The 20,236-nt window shown below is 39.4% G+C and overlaps 1 protein-coding gene across 2 annotated transcripts; it reads left to right on the top strand.

Moving 5' to 3' along the window:
* Positions 1-1,450: 1,450 nt before the first annotated feature.
* Positions 1,451-14,751, top strand: LOC763844 (methylthioribose-1-phosphate isomerase). Of its 2 annotated transcripts, none has more exons than XM_030992853.1 (7): positions 1,451-1,569; positions 6,144-6,350; positions 8,400-8,635; positions 10,381-10,547; positions 11,072-11,248; positions 12,048-12,272; positions 14,105-14,751. In XM_030992853.1, exons 2-7 carry the CDS (start codon positions 6,156-6,158, stop codon positions 14,233-14,235), a joined length of 1,131 nt encoding a protein of 376 aa, XP_030848713.1. In that variant the 5' UTR covers positions 1,451-1,569; positions 6,144-6,155; the 3' UTR covers positions 14,236-14,751. The 2 variants fall into 2 exon arrangements, with proteins under 2 accessions (XP_030848713.1, XP_030848714.1); XM_030992854.1 differs by lacking the exon at positions 1,451-1,569 and adding an exon at positions 3,249-3,400.
* Positions 14,752-20,236: the final 5,485 nt, after the last annotated feature.

Raw genomic sequence — 20,236 nt, 5'->3', positions numbered from 1 at the left:
CAATGGCTGTCCTACTTGTTCAATTCATTCCTCAGATTCCCAAATCCTCAAACTCCCTACAACTTCTTATAGGCAGCCATTAATTGTTGATTAAAAACACAGTGAATTATTATTGCATGCACTGTAACATTAGTCGCTACAGACATTTCTAAAAGGACAATGTATGATTGCTTAAGACATAATTATAATTGAATGGGTCGTTTACATCAAGGTTTTTGCTGATTCTTTACCTGCCAAGTAGCCACCGAGAACCCCCCCCCCCCCCCAATCCGATGAAGAGTTCGTCGACTGCATAAGCGACATCAAAGCTCTCTACGCGTGACGTACAAGCGCGTACGGTGGGGGTGGGGGGGGGAGGTTTGGGGTTAACCCCCCCCCCCCTTCAGTTTTTGTTTTGTGTATGTTTTTTTTGGGGAAAAAACATTTTGATTTTTGATTTCTTTTTTTTTTAAATAAAAGATGACCCCCCCCCCAACGGAACGGAATGTCGATCGGTCAAATTTTCAAATTTTGGGGACCCCCCCCCCCCCACAACAAAAATTGTCCGCTTCCCCCCCCCCCCCCCCCCCCCATCATCAAAAGCATATATCTTGCTACATTTTTGGCAAGTACATTTTCTCTATAAACAACATGCATGCATATAGTTTTGATATGTTGAAAGTTGTAAACTGAATATAAAATTTGTATCTATATGTTGTCGAGTCCTTAATATTGCATTTAATTTCCTTGCATTAGTGGACTTGCAACCTCTTGCCCTATCTTTGCATGCACACTGGACAAAGGCGCCGTGAAGTGATCCCCCCCCCCCCATTAATGCAGGGTCGCCCCTTGCAATTAAGTTAGGGGAATGAATAAATATAATTATTGTTTGAGGGGGAGGGGGGTAAGAGGACACTTTTTTGTTTTTTTGTATCCTTCTATTTGTCAATGGAACTGGTAATAGAACAAAATTGATTATTGAAATATACATCACAATTTGTATACTATATTTACAAATCAAATAAGGACAGGAACAATGTGTGTGTGTGTATTGTGTTTTTTACAGACGTGTGTCAATCAGATATGATTATTTACGTATGGAGACCGACCTTTAAACGTCACTATCCGAAAGACGTGACTCAGTTTCGAACCTGCGTCCTCGGCTGAATCAGTTTGTAACTTCCACTGTTAGCTGCATGGATTACAGGCGCATGCCACAAAGTTTATACAGTGTGTGTGTGTGTGTGTGTGTGTATTGGGTTTTTACAGACGTGTATCAATCAGATATGATTATTTACGTCTGGGACCGACCTTTAAACGTCACCATCCGAAAGACGTGACTCAGTTTCGAACCTGCGTCCTCGGCTGAATCAGTTTGTAACTTCCACTTTTTAGCTGGATTACAGGCGCACGCCACAACGCCTAGTTGTGAAAAAAAAACAGAAAAAATACACAGATAGTCTTGATTAAGACTATACCCTTGATTTCTGTTCTACGTATTATTTGCCCGTGTAATTACATCTTTGTGTTATGCACACGTGTTAGCGATTTTGTTTGTAAATAGTGATCTGCATTGGGAGCTAGTGTCGAGTAAGTCAACTTACAGCTCTCTTATCTTACAATATTAGATAAACGTTTCAAGCATATGGAGTCGTGACTTATATATTTCAATACGTAGGCAAAAATGAAAAAAAAATCATCCCAGGCCCAGGTACGTAGGACCTAACTCGAGGGAACTCCGCCGCCGGCGGCGCGGGGGCGGAGCTCCTTGGAGTAGGAGATACGGCGCTAATGTAGATGCGTATACGCATATACAATAGCGCCGGAGATACCAGCCTAGGTAGTAGTAGTAGTAGGTAGGTCTACATGTAGATCTACATGTACATGTATAGCCATTAGGGTCTATGTAGATCTAGTTACCTGTCGTCACAGCCACAGGCTCTAATTTAAGACGTAGTCCTATAATGCCCACCTTCCTTCATTCAAAATCCACTGCATGTGATATCGTGTCATGATAATTTGCAGATATCATTCCTAGTTCCTACATGGAATGCAGCTGCAGATCGATAGCTTTGCCTTTGCTGTCTGCTTAATACTTAACTAGTCTTAGTCTTACAGTCACATCAGGTAGATCTACATGTAGATCTGATTAATAATGTCATAGAGTCTACATGTTCTTAATTTAGTCATAGCTACTTGTACTTTGTTGAGAAAAATGCATCAAATTGACCTTTGAAGGAGTTGATCGATGCTGCTTCTACTGCTGTCTTGGTAGGGAGGCCAATGCCCGGGCGTAAGGCTTCTTCGCCTACGATTTGTGCGCTCGTCGTCCAAGTCAGAAAATTACCAGGAGAAAAAAAAAGAGAAAAAAAAAAGAAAACAAATATCTATGGAATAAAACATAGCCTAGACCTAGATCTATAACAAATACACAATTGTACATTCCACAACATACCTATAATCACCGATCTGTAAAGGTCTTTCACCATTTGTTGACGATCTTGCAGATTTTGACCTATTTAGATCCAATAATTCTGTTAGCAGACGAACTTAGCGCGCACATATGAGAAACTAGAAGGGTCCTAGAGGGCGATGAGGTTAGCTCACTAAAATCCTTCTCAATGACTGAAGGTAGAGCCTAAAAATATGGAATCAATTTAACATCAAAGAACTTTTGATAGAGATTAACATATCAGATGTGCACAAATATCACTTTTAACAACTAGAAAATATAACGAAAAAGGATTATATCTTTTTAATTGCAGATTTTTACAAACTGCACATACGAAGGTAGATAGAGTACAATGTTTTTGTCAATCTTGCGTTGGTTTGAGCCCCATAGCTAGAGCCATCTCAAATTGGGGAGGAAAACTGTGAACAAAGACATGATTGTTCGAGCCCCAAATAGAGATCTTACGACATCATAATATGAATAATGTATGAGCTCCGGTCGGAACGCCCACCGAACAAATTTTGCTAGTCTCACACACAGTACCTTATTCTCACAGCACGAGACTCGAGTGTCGAGCTCGTACAGTAAGTCATATATGAAAAATGTTTTAAAAAGATATTTCAGTAAAAAAATGTCTACGTGAGCAGTCTATACTCCAATTGAGAAGTTAGGACGGAAAGATATGATTGGATGATGTGATTATGATACATGGTTAGTTGTCGCGTACAGCTTAGAGAGAGAGAGAGAGAGAGAGAGAAAGAGAAAGAGAGACCCAGCTGTACTACACATGGTACGTGCGATATACATGTATTGTAGTGATATCATGTGTAGCGCTCCGAGTGTGAGCTGCACAGCTGCATGGATAATTATGGAGGTCGTTCTAATTCTTGTTGATTGTACAGTAGATATCCAACTGAAATCATAAGGAATACTCATGAGGAAATCAAGTTATTGGAATACCATTCTAAGGTAAATATAAATGAATTTAGATCTAGTTCTTTCCTTCTTTTTTTACTCGTAGATGTAGTAGTTGTACGTACATTGCATTGATGGTTCGAATTCTTCGATTTCAACTTCAGCCTGTATTGCGGCTTGCCTGGTTGAAGTGGTTCGGTGTGTGCATGGAGTTAACTCCATGGTGTGTGCGACCGATTCAAGGCTAGCCAAAAGATGAATGTACTTTCGCGCGAAGTTTTGAACTTGTTGTTCGGTCAATGACACGCCTATTCCCTCGGGCCTGTCTAATTCTCGACGTAATTTTTGGGACCATGAAATTGATCGTTTCAAGGCTCTTGTGTACGGCCAAGCGTAGAAGGAAGGGAGTGCTTAAAAGCTGGATATCTCCTATTTTATGGAACTTCTGGAGTCGGCAGATGGGTGAGTTTTTCTTAGTGAAAGTAAATGCTTTCTTTTAATCTTTGTTTTATTTTAAACAAATTCGTAATTAAAAAGTTAGATTTGGGCATTGGCCTCCCAAGTCTTGGGGAGCATGTTCCAGTGGTCAACTACTCTGTGCGCAAAGCTGTTCTTTCTGATGTTCAAGCGGGCATGTTGCTTCTGAATTTTCATACTAGATCTATGGCCTCTTAGGTTTATGTTTACTTCCTTCATAGAAAATAGGCTATCTCTGTCCTCGTCGTTGTGACCATTCATTATCTTAATTACCTGGATCATGTCACCTTGAAGATGTATGGGAGATGCTTGGGACCATTTTTGTTGCCCTTCTCTGCACTTTCTCCAGCTTTGTGATGTCTTGTCTGAGGAACGGATTCCACACACAATTTACATATCCCAGGTGGGGTCTGACTAATGTTTTGTGCAGTAGACAAAACGTATCTTCATCCATGTGCAAATGGACTCCCGATTACCATCCCAGAGAAGTTTATCCCAGTCGCCAACAACCCCAACAGACCAGTCACCCGTAGTCATAAACCAAACCAGTACATCAACTACTCTGCCAGGACCGGAGCATACAAGAACAGCTTCTATCCTCGTACCATTCAGCAATGGAATCGACTACCAGCCACCATCATCAAAGATTCAACATCGGCCAAGTCCTTCAATACCAAAGTTTGGAGCTACATGCAGAATGACCACTCAGCCCAGCTGTACACAGGCGGGATAGAGCGTCGATGTGGCTCTACTTCATCTATAAATTAGATGATGTCTGCAACCCACTCTATTTTTATGAGCACCTTATTATTTTTTACTTTTGAACTTTGCATCAGTTGTGATGTTTGTTGACAGTTTGCGATGCCACGAAAATCTGGACGTATATACCAATTGGTCCTGTCCAGTACCACCTTAGATGTAGATGTAGATGTCCTCCTTATTAGACCCACTATCCTGTTTGCTTTGTTGGCAACCTTCCCGACATTCTTGCTGAACTTCAGTGATGGGTCGAATGTGACACCAAGAACCTTCTCTTCCTTCCTTACTTCCATGTTAGCCCTCGTTGTCCTATCTCTCATACTATATGGTCTGGTTTCATATTGATTCCCATAATGCATTACACCGCATTTACCAACATTGAACTTTAACTGCCATTTCTCTGCCCAGTCACATAAGCTGTCTAGGTCTTGTTGCATGGTATTCCTGTCTTCTTGTGTCTTAATATGGGTGTACACCTTGTTGTCGTCCGCAAACATTTCTGCATGCCCCTTCAAGTTGTCCGGCAGGTCATTAATATAGGTGATGAAAATAAAAACAATTGTAACATACCTACACATAACGGCTTTTAAAGGTACTATGTCCCATTTGCAGGCCCAAAAAATGAAAAGGTTAAATTCCAACGACGCTAAAGGCCATCCGCTACAAGAGAGGGTCTCTGAAGATCCTTTATCAAAAGCCTTTGCCATTACTCATCACTGAATGTTACTTGCGTTCTTGTCTATTTTACCCCCAGGACGTTACCAAGATGAACAAGTGCGAGTTTACTGAACCAGCTGTAAAGAGGACCAGGACTGGATACACGGTGACGCTAAAGGCCATCCGCTACAAGAGACCGTCTCTGAAGATCCTTTATCAAAAGCCTCTGCCACTTCTCATCACTGAATGTTACTTGTGTTCTTGTCTATTTTACCCCAGGACGTTACCAAGATGAACAAGGATTAAAGGCCATCTGCTACAAGAGAGGGTCTCTGAAGATCCTTTATTAAAAGCCTTTGCCACTTCTCATCACTGAATGTTACTTGTGTTCTTGTCTATTTTACCCCCAGGACGTTACCAAGATGAACAAATGCGAGTTTACTGAACCAGCTGAAAAGAGGACCAGGACTGGAAACACGATGACGCTAAAGGCCATCTGCTACAAGAGACCGTCTCTGAAGATCCTTTATCAAAAGCCTTTGCCACTTCTCATCACTGAATGTTACTTGTGTTCTTGTCTATTTTACCCCAGGACGTTACCAAGATGGACAAGGATTAAGGCCATCCGCTACAAGAGACCGTCTCTGAAGATCCTTTATCAAAGCCTTTGCCACTTCTCATCACTGAATGTTACTTGTGTTCTTGTCTATTTTACCCCCAGGACGTTACCAAGATGAACAAATGCGAGTTTACTGAACCAGCTGAAAAGAGGACCAGGACTGGAAACACGATGACGCTAAAGGCCATCTGCTACAAGAGACCGTCTCTGAAGATCCTTGGTCAAAAGCCTTTGCCACTACTCATCACTGAATGTTACTTGTGTTCTTGTCTATTTTACCCCCAGGACGTTACCAAGATGAACGAGTGCAAGTTTACTGAACCAGCTGTAAAGAGAGTCAGGACTGGAAGCGCAATCACAATGACGCTAAAGGCCATCCGCTACAAGAGAGGGTCTCTGGAGATCCTCAACCAAAAACTCCTCCCTCTTGAGTCCGTTTATGAAGAGTTGAAGTCTGCAGACGATGGCTTTTATGCCATCAAGGATATGAAGGTATACATGTAGGCTTATCATCAGTTCACATTAGGCCTGTTTTCATCGGCTCGAGATTGCCAAATATCCCGCTATTTGAACTATACCGATCGCAAATTAACTGGATAATTTGCGACTACATCAGCCCGAAATTGCTATTAGTCGTATATTTGGTCGATATAATCATCCCAAGATATCTTGAGCTAGTTTGCAGAATATCCCACTATTTGTCTGGTGCGTCTTCACCAGCCCGAATACTCGCACTATGCGCGAACTCTGAGCAAAATATCTCAAACTAATTTTTTGAGCTTGAGTTTTAAGTTCCGAGGTCAAGTCTCGAGCTGATGAAGACGCGATTTGTAACTTCGGGATTATTTCCCAAATCAGAAATAGTGGGTTATTTGGCAATCTCGAGCTGATGAAAACAGGCCTAGTGTATATGCCACACAAATAATCCCCCTGTGCCATGTTGTGTTTATCATAGGATAGATATACCAAGGCCTCAAGGTTATCATTCTGTTTCCAGTGCAAGGTATTCAGGCCTGATAATTACCCAATTTAAATCGTTTTCCCAATTTTTTAAAGATTTTTTCCTGATTTTGTTTTCCTGATTTTGTTTTCCCCCCGATTTTATCCCGATATTCCTGATTTTCCCCTTATTTTCTCTATTCCCTATTTTCCCCAATTTCTTACTCTAGAGGGGGGGGGGGGGGGGGGGGGGGGGGGGAATGTTGTTTAAATGCCTTTTTTTTTCTCTCCCCCGAATCCTCTTCTTTCTTTTTTTTTACTTAAGGAGGGCGTGGTTGAAGGGATTTTTTTTGTTTTTTTAGTGCTCACTATTACCCCTGGGTATTTACCGGTGTAAAATGAAGTTTCATGGTGCTCATCAAGACCAGAAATTGTAAATTGTGTAAGGATATTGATTGTGTTACACAAAGCAATCCTGGGGTTGTTTCACAAAGACTAAGATCGACTTTAAGTTGGACTTAACTATGGCAGACTGCTCAAGCCGCTGTTTGCTCTCACCATTGGTCTCTCAATTATGATCTTTAGATTTTTCCTTTAATAATGATCCATCAAAGAAAGAAAATTCTGTAGATTTGTGACCACGATTTGTACGTCCCTTGAGAAACCAATGCCAGTAAATGGTGAGAGCAAACAGTGGCATGAAAGGTCTGCCATATTTAAGTTCAACTCAAAGTCGATCTTAGTCTTTGTGAAAACACTCCCCAGGAGTTCTAAAAGTGGGTTTTTAGATGTTCAAAATAATTGGTAACAACAAACTAATTTTGTTTTCAATTCCTTTAATTCTTGTTTTCATCCTCCAAAAAATCTGTGATGGTTCTCCAAGTTTATGTGCTACATCTGTGTAATTATTCCTCTCTTACCCAACTAAAATTGCTAGTCTAAAATAAGCCTAATATTCCTGAAGATGCTCAATTGTATTATCTTTGATAATTTAATGACATTGCCTTAATTATTCACATTAAATCTTGTATATTGTTATGTCATGTTACCATTGTTATTTTGTTATATTGCTTTTGTATTTTGAAGTTTGTATTATGATGTTAAAGGTTTAGACCAGTTCTGGTCATGCGATTGCATTGTGAAAGAAACGTTGGGGAATTGATCAGAAAAGGTTGATCATCTAGCATATAAGTATTGGTGTGCACTGCAAGATTCTGGAATCATTAAAATGATAAGAAATAGGGCCCAGTCTTGGTAAAGTTGCAAGCACTGTACACAGAAAGATGTATTATGGGACTACGCAATATCTATCCAGTCCAGATAGATATAATAATTTACCAAATATATCAATTCATAGGCGGTTTCCCAGCAAAATTTGTATCATCACGTATTAGTAAAAACATATTCTTTCACATGATTGGTAATAAGAGCTTCCATTTCATTTTTTTGAGAGGGGGCGTTTCCAAAACTGGTCTATACCTTTAACATCTGATTAGTTTATGAAACATACATTATCATCAGCCTTGCGCTGCATGTAATTTTTTTTAATGAATAATAAACCAATACAATCATTTCAATCAATGTTTCTTTGTGTGTTAATAGGTGAGGGGAGCCCCAGCTATTGCCATTGTAGGTTCTCTGTGTGTAGCTGTGGAGCTTACTCACATGACGTTTGAGAACAAATCTGACCTGGTGGCCTTTATTTGCAAGCAGTTCAGACACCTCAACACAGCCAGGCCTACGGCAGTCAATATGTCAGAGGCTGTAAAAAGGTTCACCAGTCTTGCTGAGGAGCTAGGCAATGATCCTGACTTAACGACAGAGTCAATGAAAGACAGGTAAATACCCCTTCTTATCTGAGTTTGTAAAAGATCTCAATATGTCAGAGGCTGTAAAAGGGTTCACCAGTCTTGCTTAGGAGCTAGGCAATGATCCTGACTTAACGACAGAGTCAATGAAAGACAGGTAAATACCTCTTCTTATCTGAATTTGTTAAAGATCTTAATAGTTGAGTGGATGAGTAAAGGTTCACCAGTCTTGCCGAGGAGCTAAGCAATGATCCTGACTTAATGACAGAGTCAATGAAAGACAGGTAAATACCTCTTCTTATCTGAGTTTGTTAAAGATCTTAATAGTTTAGTGGATGGTAAAGGTTCACCAGTCTTGCCGAGGAGCTAAGCAATGATCCTGACTTAACGAAACAGTCAATGGAAGACAATTAAACACCTTGTCTATTATATGGAAAACAGTAACGAAACACTCCACCAAATCTCACTGTGTATTGCAGAGATTAGCACTGGATGTCATCAAACCATCTCCAACTGAATAATAACAAAACTGAATTCATGGCCTTTTGTTCTTCTGCTCACCATCTGCAATACATATCAGATGTATAGCTTAAAGTAAATGGTCAATTCATTCCTCTCTCCCCTAAAATTACAGATCTTAGTGTATGCATCGATACTATGTTCAAATTGACCTCTCATGTAAACCACGTAGTCCGTAATTGTAATTATCGTCTCCACAATTTATGGAGGATTCGTAGATTCATTGATTTAAAGACATGTCACCATGCTGTCGAGCTCTAATTCTTTCTAGGCTGGACTATTGTAATAGTCATTATACTGTTTTATCTGCTAAAGATAGAAGGAAACATGAAACTGTCTAGAATCGTGCCGCCAGATTAATCTTTGGCCTTGGGTCAAGAACTCATACTTCACCTTTACTTAAGGAGCTCCACTGGTTACCTCTCCACCAACGTGTTCTGTTTGAATTCTGTTTGTATGCCAGGGAATAATTTTCCTGGTATCGCATCGCAGTTTGCTATGCATTTTTGCATGACTGCTATACAAAATATCTTTTGTGTAGCAGTTTTCTTCCATAGAAATGTACAGAATTTAATTTGAAATATTTATCCATCGGCTGAAATTGCTAATCAAAATTTTTTAGGAAAATTATTCCCTGCATGCTTTTAAAATACTTAATCATTTGGCACCTGAATATCTTAACGACACCCTCCAAATATATACACTAACTCGTAATCTTTGTTCAACAACCGACACATGTAAACTTAACATTCCCAAATCTAGACTCTCAGCAGCTGAAAAACGCTTTGCAGTAGCTGCATTAAAGACTTGGAACAGCATCCCTCTTTTGCCACCTTCAAAAGATCCCAAAAAATTCACCCTTTTCCCCAATGATCCATGTGATATACTTCCTGTACTGTACATTTTTGTCCTCTTTTCATATATTTGTATTTGTAAGCGCTATGGTACTTATTGTTTTTAGCGCTCCTAAATATTCAATATTATTATTAGAGGTCTTTTCATCAATTTGGTTAGGCAATTGTTGCCCAATAATACACCCTTTACAAAGCTGATTTCATTAAAAGCACAAAAATGAGAGAAAGGTGGTGATTTTGATATATTTCCCTGCCAAGCATGAATGTTTTGATAAATATTTCACCTAAATTGAATGTGCATTGAATGTGAGACTGAAGTTACATGTAGTTTTCATGCAGCAATAAAACTGAATTTTCATCCCTCCTTCACCTTTGCCTTTCTTTCCCCCTCCCCCCTCCCAGAATAATAGAAGAGGCAGAGAACATGATGGAGATGGATGTAAGGACCAATAAGAGCATAGGAATGCATGGGGCAAACCATTTGATGATTTCAAGCGGGGGTGGACAGGTTGTCATGACACACTGTAACACAGGTTCCCTTGCCACAGCAGGCTATGGTACAGCTTTAGGTAAGTAAGTGTGACTAATCTTTACCCTAACCTTTAACCTAGCTTAAAACTTAATTGCCACTTTATACTATACTAAAGGGTTTAAACGTGTTTAAACAGGTTTGAAAATCAGCACAGGTTAAAGTTCAATCTCAACCAAAATATGTATGAAATATTACTAGTCATAAAATTGTTAGAAAATGCTTCAAAATAGAGCCCGGCCACAAGGGGCTTTGTGCTTCACATACATAAGGTCGTACTCCGTGTTCCAATTTCTTGTTTGAATTCTCTCTAACTCTTCTCTTTTTCTTGCTCTCTGTCTTTCTCTCTCTCTCTCTCTCTCTGTCTCTCTCTCTCTTTCTGTCTCTCTCTGTCTCTATGTTTCTCTCTCTCTGTCTTCTCTCTCTCTCTCTCTCTCTCTCTCTCTCTCACACACACACTATATCAATCTCTCTCCCTCTCTCTCTCTCTCTCTTTCCTGCTCTCTACATCTTTCTCTCCCTCCCTCCCACTGCCTCTCTTCTCTCTCTCCCTCCCACTACCAGGGGTCATCCGTGCTCTTCACGAGAAAGGAAACCTGGAGCATGTCTACTGTACAGAGACACGCCCATACAACCAGGGAGCGCGTCTGACTGCTTACGAGCTTGTGTATGAATGCATACCAGCTTCTCTCATTACAGACAGCATGGCTTCATTCTGTATGCTCAAAAAGGGTGTTACGGGTGAGTTCACACTGTTACTTATAGCCTAATCCTGCGTATGAAAACACCCCAGATTATTCCTTAAGTCATTTGTCACATCAAGTCAAACACCTCTTTGACTGCTTACGAGCTTGTGTATGAACGCATACCAGCTTCCCTCATTACATACAGCATGGCTTCATTCTGCTCAAATAGGGTGTTACAGGTGAGTTCACATTGGTACTTATTGAATTGAATTTATTCACCACTTTCATAAAAACATACAAAGGCAAAGAATACAAAAGTTTCTTGCAAGTATAGATGAACCAATAAAATGGAAAATACACTTCTAGAAATTACGAAGTGGTCGGATCATTAAAAAAAAGGTGTTATGGGTGAGTTAACACTGTTACTTGATGCAAAGTGATAGAGCATAAGAGGAAGCTTGTGTTTGGAAACTCCCAGATTCTTCCTTTAAAGCCCCACTGTACTACTTGTAGCTACTTGCACCCTCTATATAGCAAACAATGCCTAATCGGTGCCCGTTGGTCCCCCATGATTCTCTTTTTCCTATGTTAATTGAGAGCTGATTTGATGAGATAACCACCTGTCAGTGACCTTACAGGGAGGTCTAATCTACCTGTCCAAACTAGTACAGACAGGCTTTAAGTCATTGGTCACAACCGCTCGGGCGCCTCTCTGCATCTGGTCAACTTAGGGTCGTGACCGTCAAGCGGTACAAACACCATATACATCTTTGCATTTATGTAGTGCTTTGCAGGAATATTTTACCCCAGTCAGTCAGCAAATAAAGACACAGAATTTCTCTTATTCCTGACAGCTGTTGTCGTAGGAGCAGACCGAGTGGTTGCTAACGGTGACACTGCAAACAAGATCGGTACCTACCAGCTTGCCCTAGCAGCCCGTCATCACAACGTTCCGTTCTACGTCGCTGCCCCCGTGACCTCGTGTGACCTTAGTTTGACCTCTGGTGATGAGATCGTTATTGAAGAGCGGGACGAATCAGAGCTCACCAAGATCAACGGCATGCAGATTGCAGCTCCAGGTAGGTGTTTCACAAAGATCCTAAGTTGAACTTATCTCTAAGTTGGATTTAACAACAAGCCAGTTCACGGTTGCAGTCTGAGCATGAGCATAAAGGTCATTGCAGAACAAATTTTGAAATACACGAAGACAAAATACTGGATACGTGCTCATGAAAGTTATGTAACATTATTCATTCATGCACATTCATTGCACTCCATGATACACAGGTGGAAGAACTCTTTGAAAAGGGGAAACAAAGGCTATTTATATAGCACCTCCATCGCTGTAGGAGTGATTATTTCAAAATGTACAAAATGGGACCTGTTCATGTTTTTAAGATCTGTGGATATTCGGGGTCATTGCAGTAATGTGCTAACCGTGAACTGGTCTATTATGGAAAGCCGTTAGTATCTATGAAATATTTGGAAAACTTATGTTAAAAGGCATAAAATGTTGATTCAAATCATTCATAATTTCTATTATCAAGGAGATTACATGTTCTTGATATGGAATTTATAAAAAGTCTGAGATACTTGAATTTTCGCTTTTGAATATTTTTTATTTTGAGGCTACTAATGGCTCTCCATAATTTTTAAGACCATTTTAGAGTTAAGTTTGATATATGTTTGGATATAGTTGAAACACCCCCAGGTCAGTATCCAGCATATATCCTTAGGGCCCATTCAAAAAGATAAAAGGTGGTAAATCACCGGGGAAAAACCCCAAAACATTGTGCAAAATGAATTGTGCGCTTCAGATTTCTGTATCTTAAAGATACTATGTCCCTTTTGCAGCCAACATCAAATTCTGTAGAACTTTGCTGGAATTATGAATATGTCATGTATGTCCTATCTGTGAATTTAAAAGTTAGCAGTGTCCTAATATTCAAATTATGCAAGGAAACCTGTTTACTTGCTAGACTTCACTGTCAGACACTTTGAGTGACTGACTGGCTTTTTTCTTCTTTGGTAATAACATACATAAAATGAGCTGTAATGGTACATGAGCATTTGTTTGCATCAATAACCCACTTCTTGTAATGGCCAAAATTAAATTTATTGAATCTTTGTGCAGCATAAAACGTAGCAGGTTCAATGTAACCAGGTTTTTACTGTAAATGCAGGTGTTTCTGTTCAGGTTCCTTTTAAAGAGAAGGTTGAGTTCTGGGAAGAGGTGAAAAATAATTTGTGAGCGTTAATCATTCTTATTATGCAAGTGTGGAAGAACATCAGATAAGACATGTTCCCTGAAAAGCATGGCTCTTCAAATGCCTTCATATTCTAAATATGTCAGGTAACATAGTAAAAATCCGGGTAGGATTTTTACGCCATGTGTTCCTGTAGTCCCATATACATCTTTCTGTGTACAGTGTTTGTAACTTTACCAAGACTTGGCCAAATTTCGTATCATTTTGATGATTCCAGAACCTTGCAATACACACAAATTCTTATATGCTAGATGATCAACCTTTTCTGGTCGATTCCACACTGTTTCTTTCACAATGCAATCGCATGACCAGAACTCAACTTCATCTCTAACTACAGATTTCTATCAAAAAACGAGTGTCAAAGGAAACAAAAATTCTGGTCTTTATAGACAGGTAGTCCTCATAAACAGGTGGTCCTTATAAACAGGTGGTCGCTAAAGCAGGTTTCAATGTAACCCGAGACCCATTCCACAAAGCTTTTTTTTAATGACAAAAATCAGTGACAAATCTGCTGATAACCAATCAGAAGCAAGAATTTCAGTAGCTTATAACAAAAACTGTAATTTGTCACTGATGACAAGTTTTGTGAAACATCCCCTAGGTTGCACTGTACATCATTGAATGTTTGTTTTTTTCTTCTTCAGGTATCAGAGGCTGGAATCCTGCGTTTGACGTGACCCCCGCTGACCTCATCACCGGGATCGTCACCGAGCATGGTGTCTTCAAACCGAACGAACTCCAGGAAAAACTGACAGAGCTTTCTTCATCGTCGTAGTGAATAGAGTAAAGGAGGAAATTGTACTAAAATACTGTAACATGGTCCCCATAGAAAGTCATGGAGAGTGGAGAAAACTTCCCCTAATCATGGAAAGTCATGAAAATTGTTAGGGTAAACAGAATCCATCACAAACCACGTCACTGCATGGTATTCCTTTGCGGCTCGGATGCGGCACCCCTTGCCAAAAATTGGTACTTATCTGGTTATGGACACATGTAAAATTGGGACACGGAAATTCACTTGGTAGAACTAAAATATGATGATGATCCACAGCACTTGTATGGCGCCATTGATCTATTTCAAACATTCAAAGGTGCCTGCTCCTCCAATAGTCATGGACTACACATCTGCTTGAAAAAATGGGTTGTGAGGCCCTGACTTTAAGCTTTCTAGCTTGTTGGTGTCTCGAAGAATAGGAGGGGTTGCTTAATGTCAAGACCCTCCATGAATTCTTCTAAGAGCATCATTGAGCCTGTCGACCTGAAGCCATGCAATTTCCAAGAGAAACTAACAGAAAATTCTACAGCAGCATAGTAAAGTCAACAGTGGGGGGGGGGGGGGGGGGGGAGAACCTTTGCTCATGCAGTGCCTTCAATGTGGAACGCTCCTTCTCGGGAGATCCATGATAGCAGATCAGTTGGAAGTGTTTACCAGTACAGCTAATCTTCAAATATAGCTGTTTAATTTGGCATAAATTTAATTGTTCTGTCGGTTTTGTCTATCTTACTTCTGTTACTTCGTTTATAATGCAGATGCTCTATGCGACCTCTTTCTTTTTTTTGTTTCACACATGTCCCTTCAAGGGAAATTCAGCCCCAAATAGACAACTACTCTAATGAGAAAGCAAACGGATGAAAGTTTCAATTAAATCTGACTTATTATAAGAAAGTTATGAATTTTTGAAAGTTGTAATCACTATACGTATGGGCACTTCAAATTGGCTAAAGCAGTAATGTCAATGGGATGTCGTGCCAGACTACTTTCCCATTTGTTCCAACATATAAAATGACTAAATTATATTTATTTTTTTAAATAATGACTCAGGAGGGTCTACTCTTTTTAGAGGACATAATGATATGCTATCTATAATATATTTTGATTACTGCCCAAGGGAGAAGGAACTTACGAGAAAAACAGAAATAAGTGATATTTTTGTACACAGCAAATGGGAGAGTTATCCACGTGCTACGTCACAATCCACTGACCAAACTACCAATTTGAGATTCGCAAAGACTCATATTTCAAACATTCATTTCAAACTTTGCCATTCTGTTCCTGGCATTTTCTGCTTTCATACACATCAACTTATTACGTGGGTTGGATTGCCCTTTAAGCATTTGATTTCAAGTGAATTTTGATGCCTTACAAATCTCATATATTTTTATTATTGTTGTTATTAAATAATATCAATTATTATTAATATCTAGCCTACGTCAATTGTATTAGTAGTTTCAGACATTGTTTGAATTGCATTGTATTCAGTTACACAGCACCCTCTACAGGCTCATGTGATGTTATGTTCTTGTTATGTACCGTACATGGTAAGGTGATTTTTATGCCTCCGCTACAAAGTAGCCAGAGGCATTATGTTTTCGGGTTGTCCGTCCATCCGTCCCGTTCTCGTGATCGCGTTATATCAAGAACCAATTGATGGATTCCTGCCAAACTTGAGTCATGTATGTACGTATCTTGCAGAGCCAATGAACTGATTAGATTTTCAGGTCACGAGATCCAAGGTCAAAGGTCACATAGCTGATTATGTATGCAAAATTAGCTTGTGATCGTGTTATCTAAAGAACCCATTGATGGATCTCCGCCAAACTTGGGTCATGTATGCATCTTGCAGAACCGATGAACTGATTAGATTTTGGGGTCACAAGGTCAAATGTCAAAGGTAACAGGGCTCAATATGTAGGCAAAAAAAGCTAGTGATCATGTTATCTCAAGAATCCATTGATGGATTCCAGCCAAACTTGGGTCATGTATGCATCTTGCAGAGCCAATGAACTGATAAGATTTTTGGGTCACGAGGTGAAATGTCTAAGAATATGGGGCTCATTATGTATGCGAAAATAGCTTGTGAACGTATTATCAATAAAATCAACGGATGGATTACTAACTCAAAACATGTATCTTGCAGAGCCAATGAAGTGATTAGATTTTAGGTTCATGAGGTCAAAGATCGAAGGGTCAAACCCCTTCAAACATGTATATGAAAAATAGCTTGTTATCACATTATTCTGAGAATCTTTTAGTGGATTACAATCAAACTTGAATTTTAAAAATTGCTTCTGTTTTGGTTTGTAAAACTACTCCATGGGAAGGCATCATTTTAGACTGCGCTCAGTCGAAGGTCCATCTAGTTTTTAAATATATTCTGTTTAGACATTCAAAAATGTAATGCTACATTCATTATTTATTTTTTTCCTCTTGCACTTGCAATTCATTGAAATTTTGTTTTATCTTGCTGTTTAGTGTCATTCATTTATGTTGAGTCTAATTGACTCAAAAGTAAGACCTGTTTATTCTTCATAGTTATTTAGTTCATCTTTTTCTTGAATTTGTCTTTGCCAAATAAAATAAAGACACCGCTACAGTACTACTCATTTGGTCTGATCAGAACATTTCAGTGAAAACAGACAGTTAACAACTAAATTATTCATTCCCTTGTAAATTGATGTTTTTGTTTTTTGTAACTCAATGAAAAGTGAATGGATTGAATTAGGGCCTTTGTTGAATTTATATGTAAGCTTAAAGTCACATTCTAAAAAAAACATAAATAGGGACAAGACAATTTTTCGCATACGTAAAACATTACAAAACTTGCTGAGGGTATGAATGACTCGGTACATTTGATGTCGGTTTATGTTTAGAACTCTACTATACATGGCGTAAGGAACACTTAATTACAGAATAACTGGAACTTGCTCTTTTCTGCATAATTTACGCTAAACCAGGGTTTAAAGAGACTCATATTACAGCCAACTACTCCTTTTATATCAAGGTATTTATGGAAATCTGCCTGTAGCTGTACTTTCCTATAGTCTTGTTGATTTTTTACTTCTTGCTCACTTTCTCAATTTTAAAATGCGCCTCGGGATAGTTTTACTGGATAGATGGTGCAAATAAATGCATTGTATTATTATTATTGAAACCTTCTTTGTATCTTGCCTGTTCTCTTTTGATTTTTGTTTTCCATGATGTAGTTCACTGTAGGCCCACTCATAATAAAACTGAAATAGAAAAGCAGATTGAGAGGGAAAATTTAAACTTAATAACAGAGAGGGGCAGGAGAGAGGGAGAGCGAGAGAGAGAGAGAGGGAGGGGAGAGAGAGAGAGGGGGAGAGAGAGAGAGAGAGAGAGAGGGGAGGGAGGGGGGAGAGAGAGAGAGGGAGAGAGAGAGAGAGAGAGGGGGGGAGAGAGAGAGAGAGAGAGAGAGAGAGAGAGAGAGAGAGAGAGGGAGGGAGAGAGAGAGAGAGAGGGAGAGAGAGAGGTTGTGAAGACAAATATTACATCGAGATAGGAGGGCAAAGGCGAAGAAGTATGTGACAGGAAGAGAGAGATATATATATATATTACAATTTAATATCAGAGATGAGGCGGGAGAGGGGGGGGCCCTCACCTGGCGTAAAAACGGGTAAATATAACCTCAACAAAAGGGCCCCTCCCCCTGGCTCAAGGGGGGGGGGGGTGTTGAGTATTTGTTTTAAAGGAGCTCACTACCCGCCCCCCCCCCCCTCCCCCGCTTTATATTCTCCGGCTGGCTCATTGATTCACCACTAAATATTTTCTTACGAATTAGGCCCAATATTTGGCCCCTTCCCTTGCCGCCGGCTGGATCCGCCCCTGCGGGAGAGAGAGGGTGGGAGATATGAAAAGTGAACACAAATATCACATTCGAGATGTGCGATCAAAAATGAGAAAGTATTCGTCAGAGAGAGAAAGATTAAAAAGTAATAACATAGGAGGCGAGATAGAGAGGGAGAGTGTGAGATATGAAAAGTGAAGGCAAATATTACTTTAAAGATTGGAGGTCAAAGGTGAGTAAATATTTGACAGAGAGAGAGAGAGAGAAAGGAAGAAACGGAGAAAAGAAACCAAATTATGAGGGGGTGAAACCATATAGTGAAAAACATGAAAGTAACACCAGGCCTGCATATATGTGAATGAATGAGATATTGTGAAGAAAAGAAACAGCTCCATCAATCGTTTCGTCATGAACATGCAGACCATTAAGCTATGTGTGCATTTGTGGAAATTATAAAGGAATGGGACCCCCCCCCCCCCCTAACGAAATACGAATCCCCCTACTATATACATATATCTGACTTGCTCAAGGAGCAACGATAGGTTCAGGTGACCCGTTGTTAAAAGAAACCCCAATCCTGCCCGCCCCCCCCCCCCCCCGAAATACGCGAATCCCACATTAAAAAAAAGAAGAAAGAAGAAAAAAAGAGAACATCATGAGCTGATCGAAAGGCCTATATAGGTTAAGCTAACCCGTGATTTGTAGAAATTAAACATTAACATGAACCCCCCCCCCCCCCACACCATAATACGAATCCCCCAATACAAATTAAATATGAGTTGTTCGGCAAGGCGGGCCTTTATATTTCGTTTAGTTGCATTGCATTCACTTATATCACGCACCCTGCCCTATCCACACACACACTCAACTCACTTAAACAAAATTAGATTTGGAGGTATTAAAACAATACTATTACTGTCATACTTCTAGCCACGAAATTTCCCTACCGCTTTGGAGTCCGAGTCCGCTAATAAACGTAATAATAAGAACTGACTTCTTTTTATTCTATTTTTTCCAGTCCAATGCAATCAATGCTGATCGAGGGATAAATAAGGGAACTGTAAGTTCCACCAAACAAAGTAACAATAATTTCTGGATAGTCTGGGATATTCCCTCCGTTGTTATAATGCCCAAATATGGACTGTGCGGCTTTACTACTGCGTACAAATAGAAGGAAGTTAGAAATGGAAATTGAACGTGTGAATTCCGCTGAAAATTATTCGTCGTTCGTAAATAGGACAGTTTTACGAGTACAAAGTAAAACTGCGTCACCTGAAGGGAAAAAGAAAGCTTTTGTCAATATTATAATCACTATCAGACCTAGTTTCGATTAAAGATATCAGTCCATATACGGTGGTGTCTTCAAATTATATATCAAATATCCTGTCCATTCCCCGTATTCCTTTTATTTCCTGGTAGATTCCATGAACACCTGAATTATCAGATACAAGTTTACTCAACTTTGGTACATTTTAATTAAAAAGATATAACCTGTGTGACTTTAAATCATAATGTTATTGTACAGAAGAACTAATACCCTGTCTAATTATACCATTTTCATAAGTGTGCTGCCAGGGATGGCAGAACAGCAGGCTATTCAAAAAATAAGTATTGTCAAAATCCTCTTGTATATATACTGAATTTGGGCTGAAGCAATGAATGTGGGTCAAAAGCCATTATGTGTGTGTTATCTCATTCCAAAACAGTTGCTCGTTTATTTACATTGACTATGAGGAAGTTGGAAACAGAAAGTCTTAACATCAACCCAAACTCAAATAGATGCTTAATACAAGCAAAATATATGATATTTTCTTCGTTATGATTACAATTTTGCCTACATCCGCATCCCTTGTTTAAGGTAAACTTCTCATTGAGTGATACAAAATGGATACAGTTTATCAGGGATGTTAAAAGCCCAAGTCCACTCCAAAAATAACTTACTTTCAATAGAACCAAAAAAATCAGACAAACCAATCAAAAAAAGTCTGAGCAAAATCGGATAACTAATAAGAAAGTTATGAATGTTTAATGACATGAAATACTTTGAAAATCACTACACAAATTGGCAACTTACTCATGAGTCTGTGACGTATGGTCCTCACTATCCACTAATTATTTCTTTATATTGATAATATAAATTTCCTATTTTCACCCTAAGAATCTTATTTCTTCACACTAGCATCCAAGTTA

Source organism: Strongylocentrotus purpuratus, unplaced genomic scaffold (genome assembly GCF_000002235.5).
Source record: "Strongylocentrotus purpuratus isolate Spur 01 unplaced genomic scaffold, Spur_5.0 spur5_scaffold_20, whole genome shotgun sequence".
Taxonomy (NCBI): Eukaryota; Metazoa; Echinodermata; class Echinoidea; order Camarodonta; family Strongylocentrotidae; genus Strongylocentrotus; species Strongylocentrotus purpuratus.
The sequence above is the reverse complement of the archived record's forward strand: the minus strand, read 5'-3'. Positions and strand labels throughout refer to the sequence as shown.

Bases quoted from the DNA above. Each gene is read 5' to 3' on its own strand.
- LOC763844 (XM_030992853.1), top strand. From the start codon at position 6,156: ATGAACGAGTGCAAGTTTACTGAACCAGCTGTAAAGAGAGTCAGGACT. The intron at 8,636-10,380 runs GTAAATACCCCT...CCCCCCTCCCAG, and splicing joins ACAGAGTCAATGAAAGACAG to AATAATAGAAGAGGCAGAGA. The intron at 10,548-11,071 runs GTAAGTAAGTGT...TCCCACTACCAG, and splicing joins AGGCTATGGTACAGCTTTAG to GGGTCATCCGTGCTCTTCAC.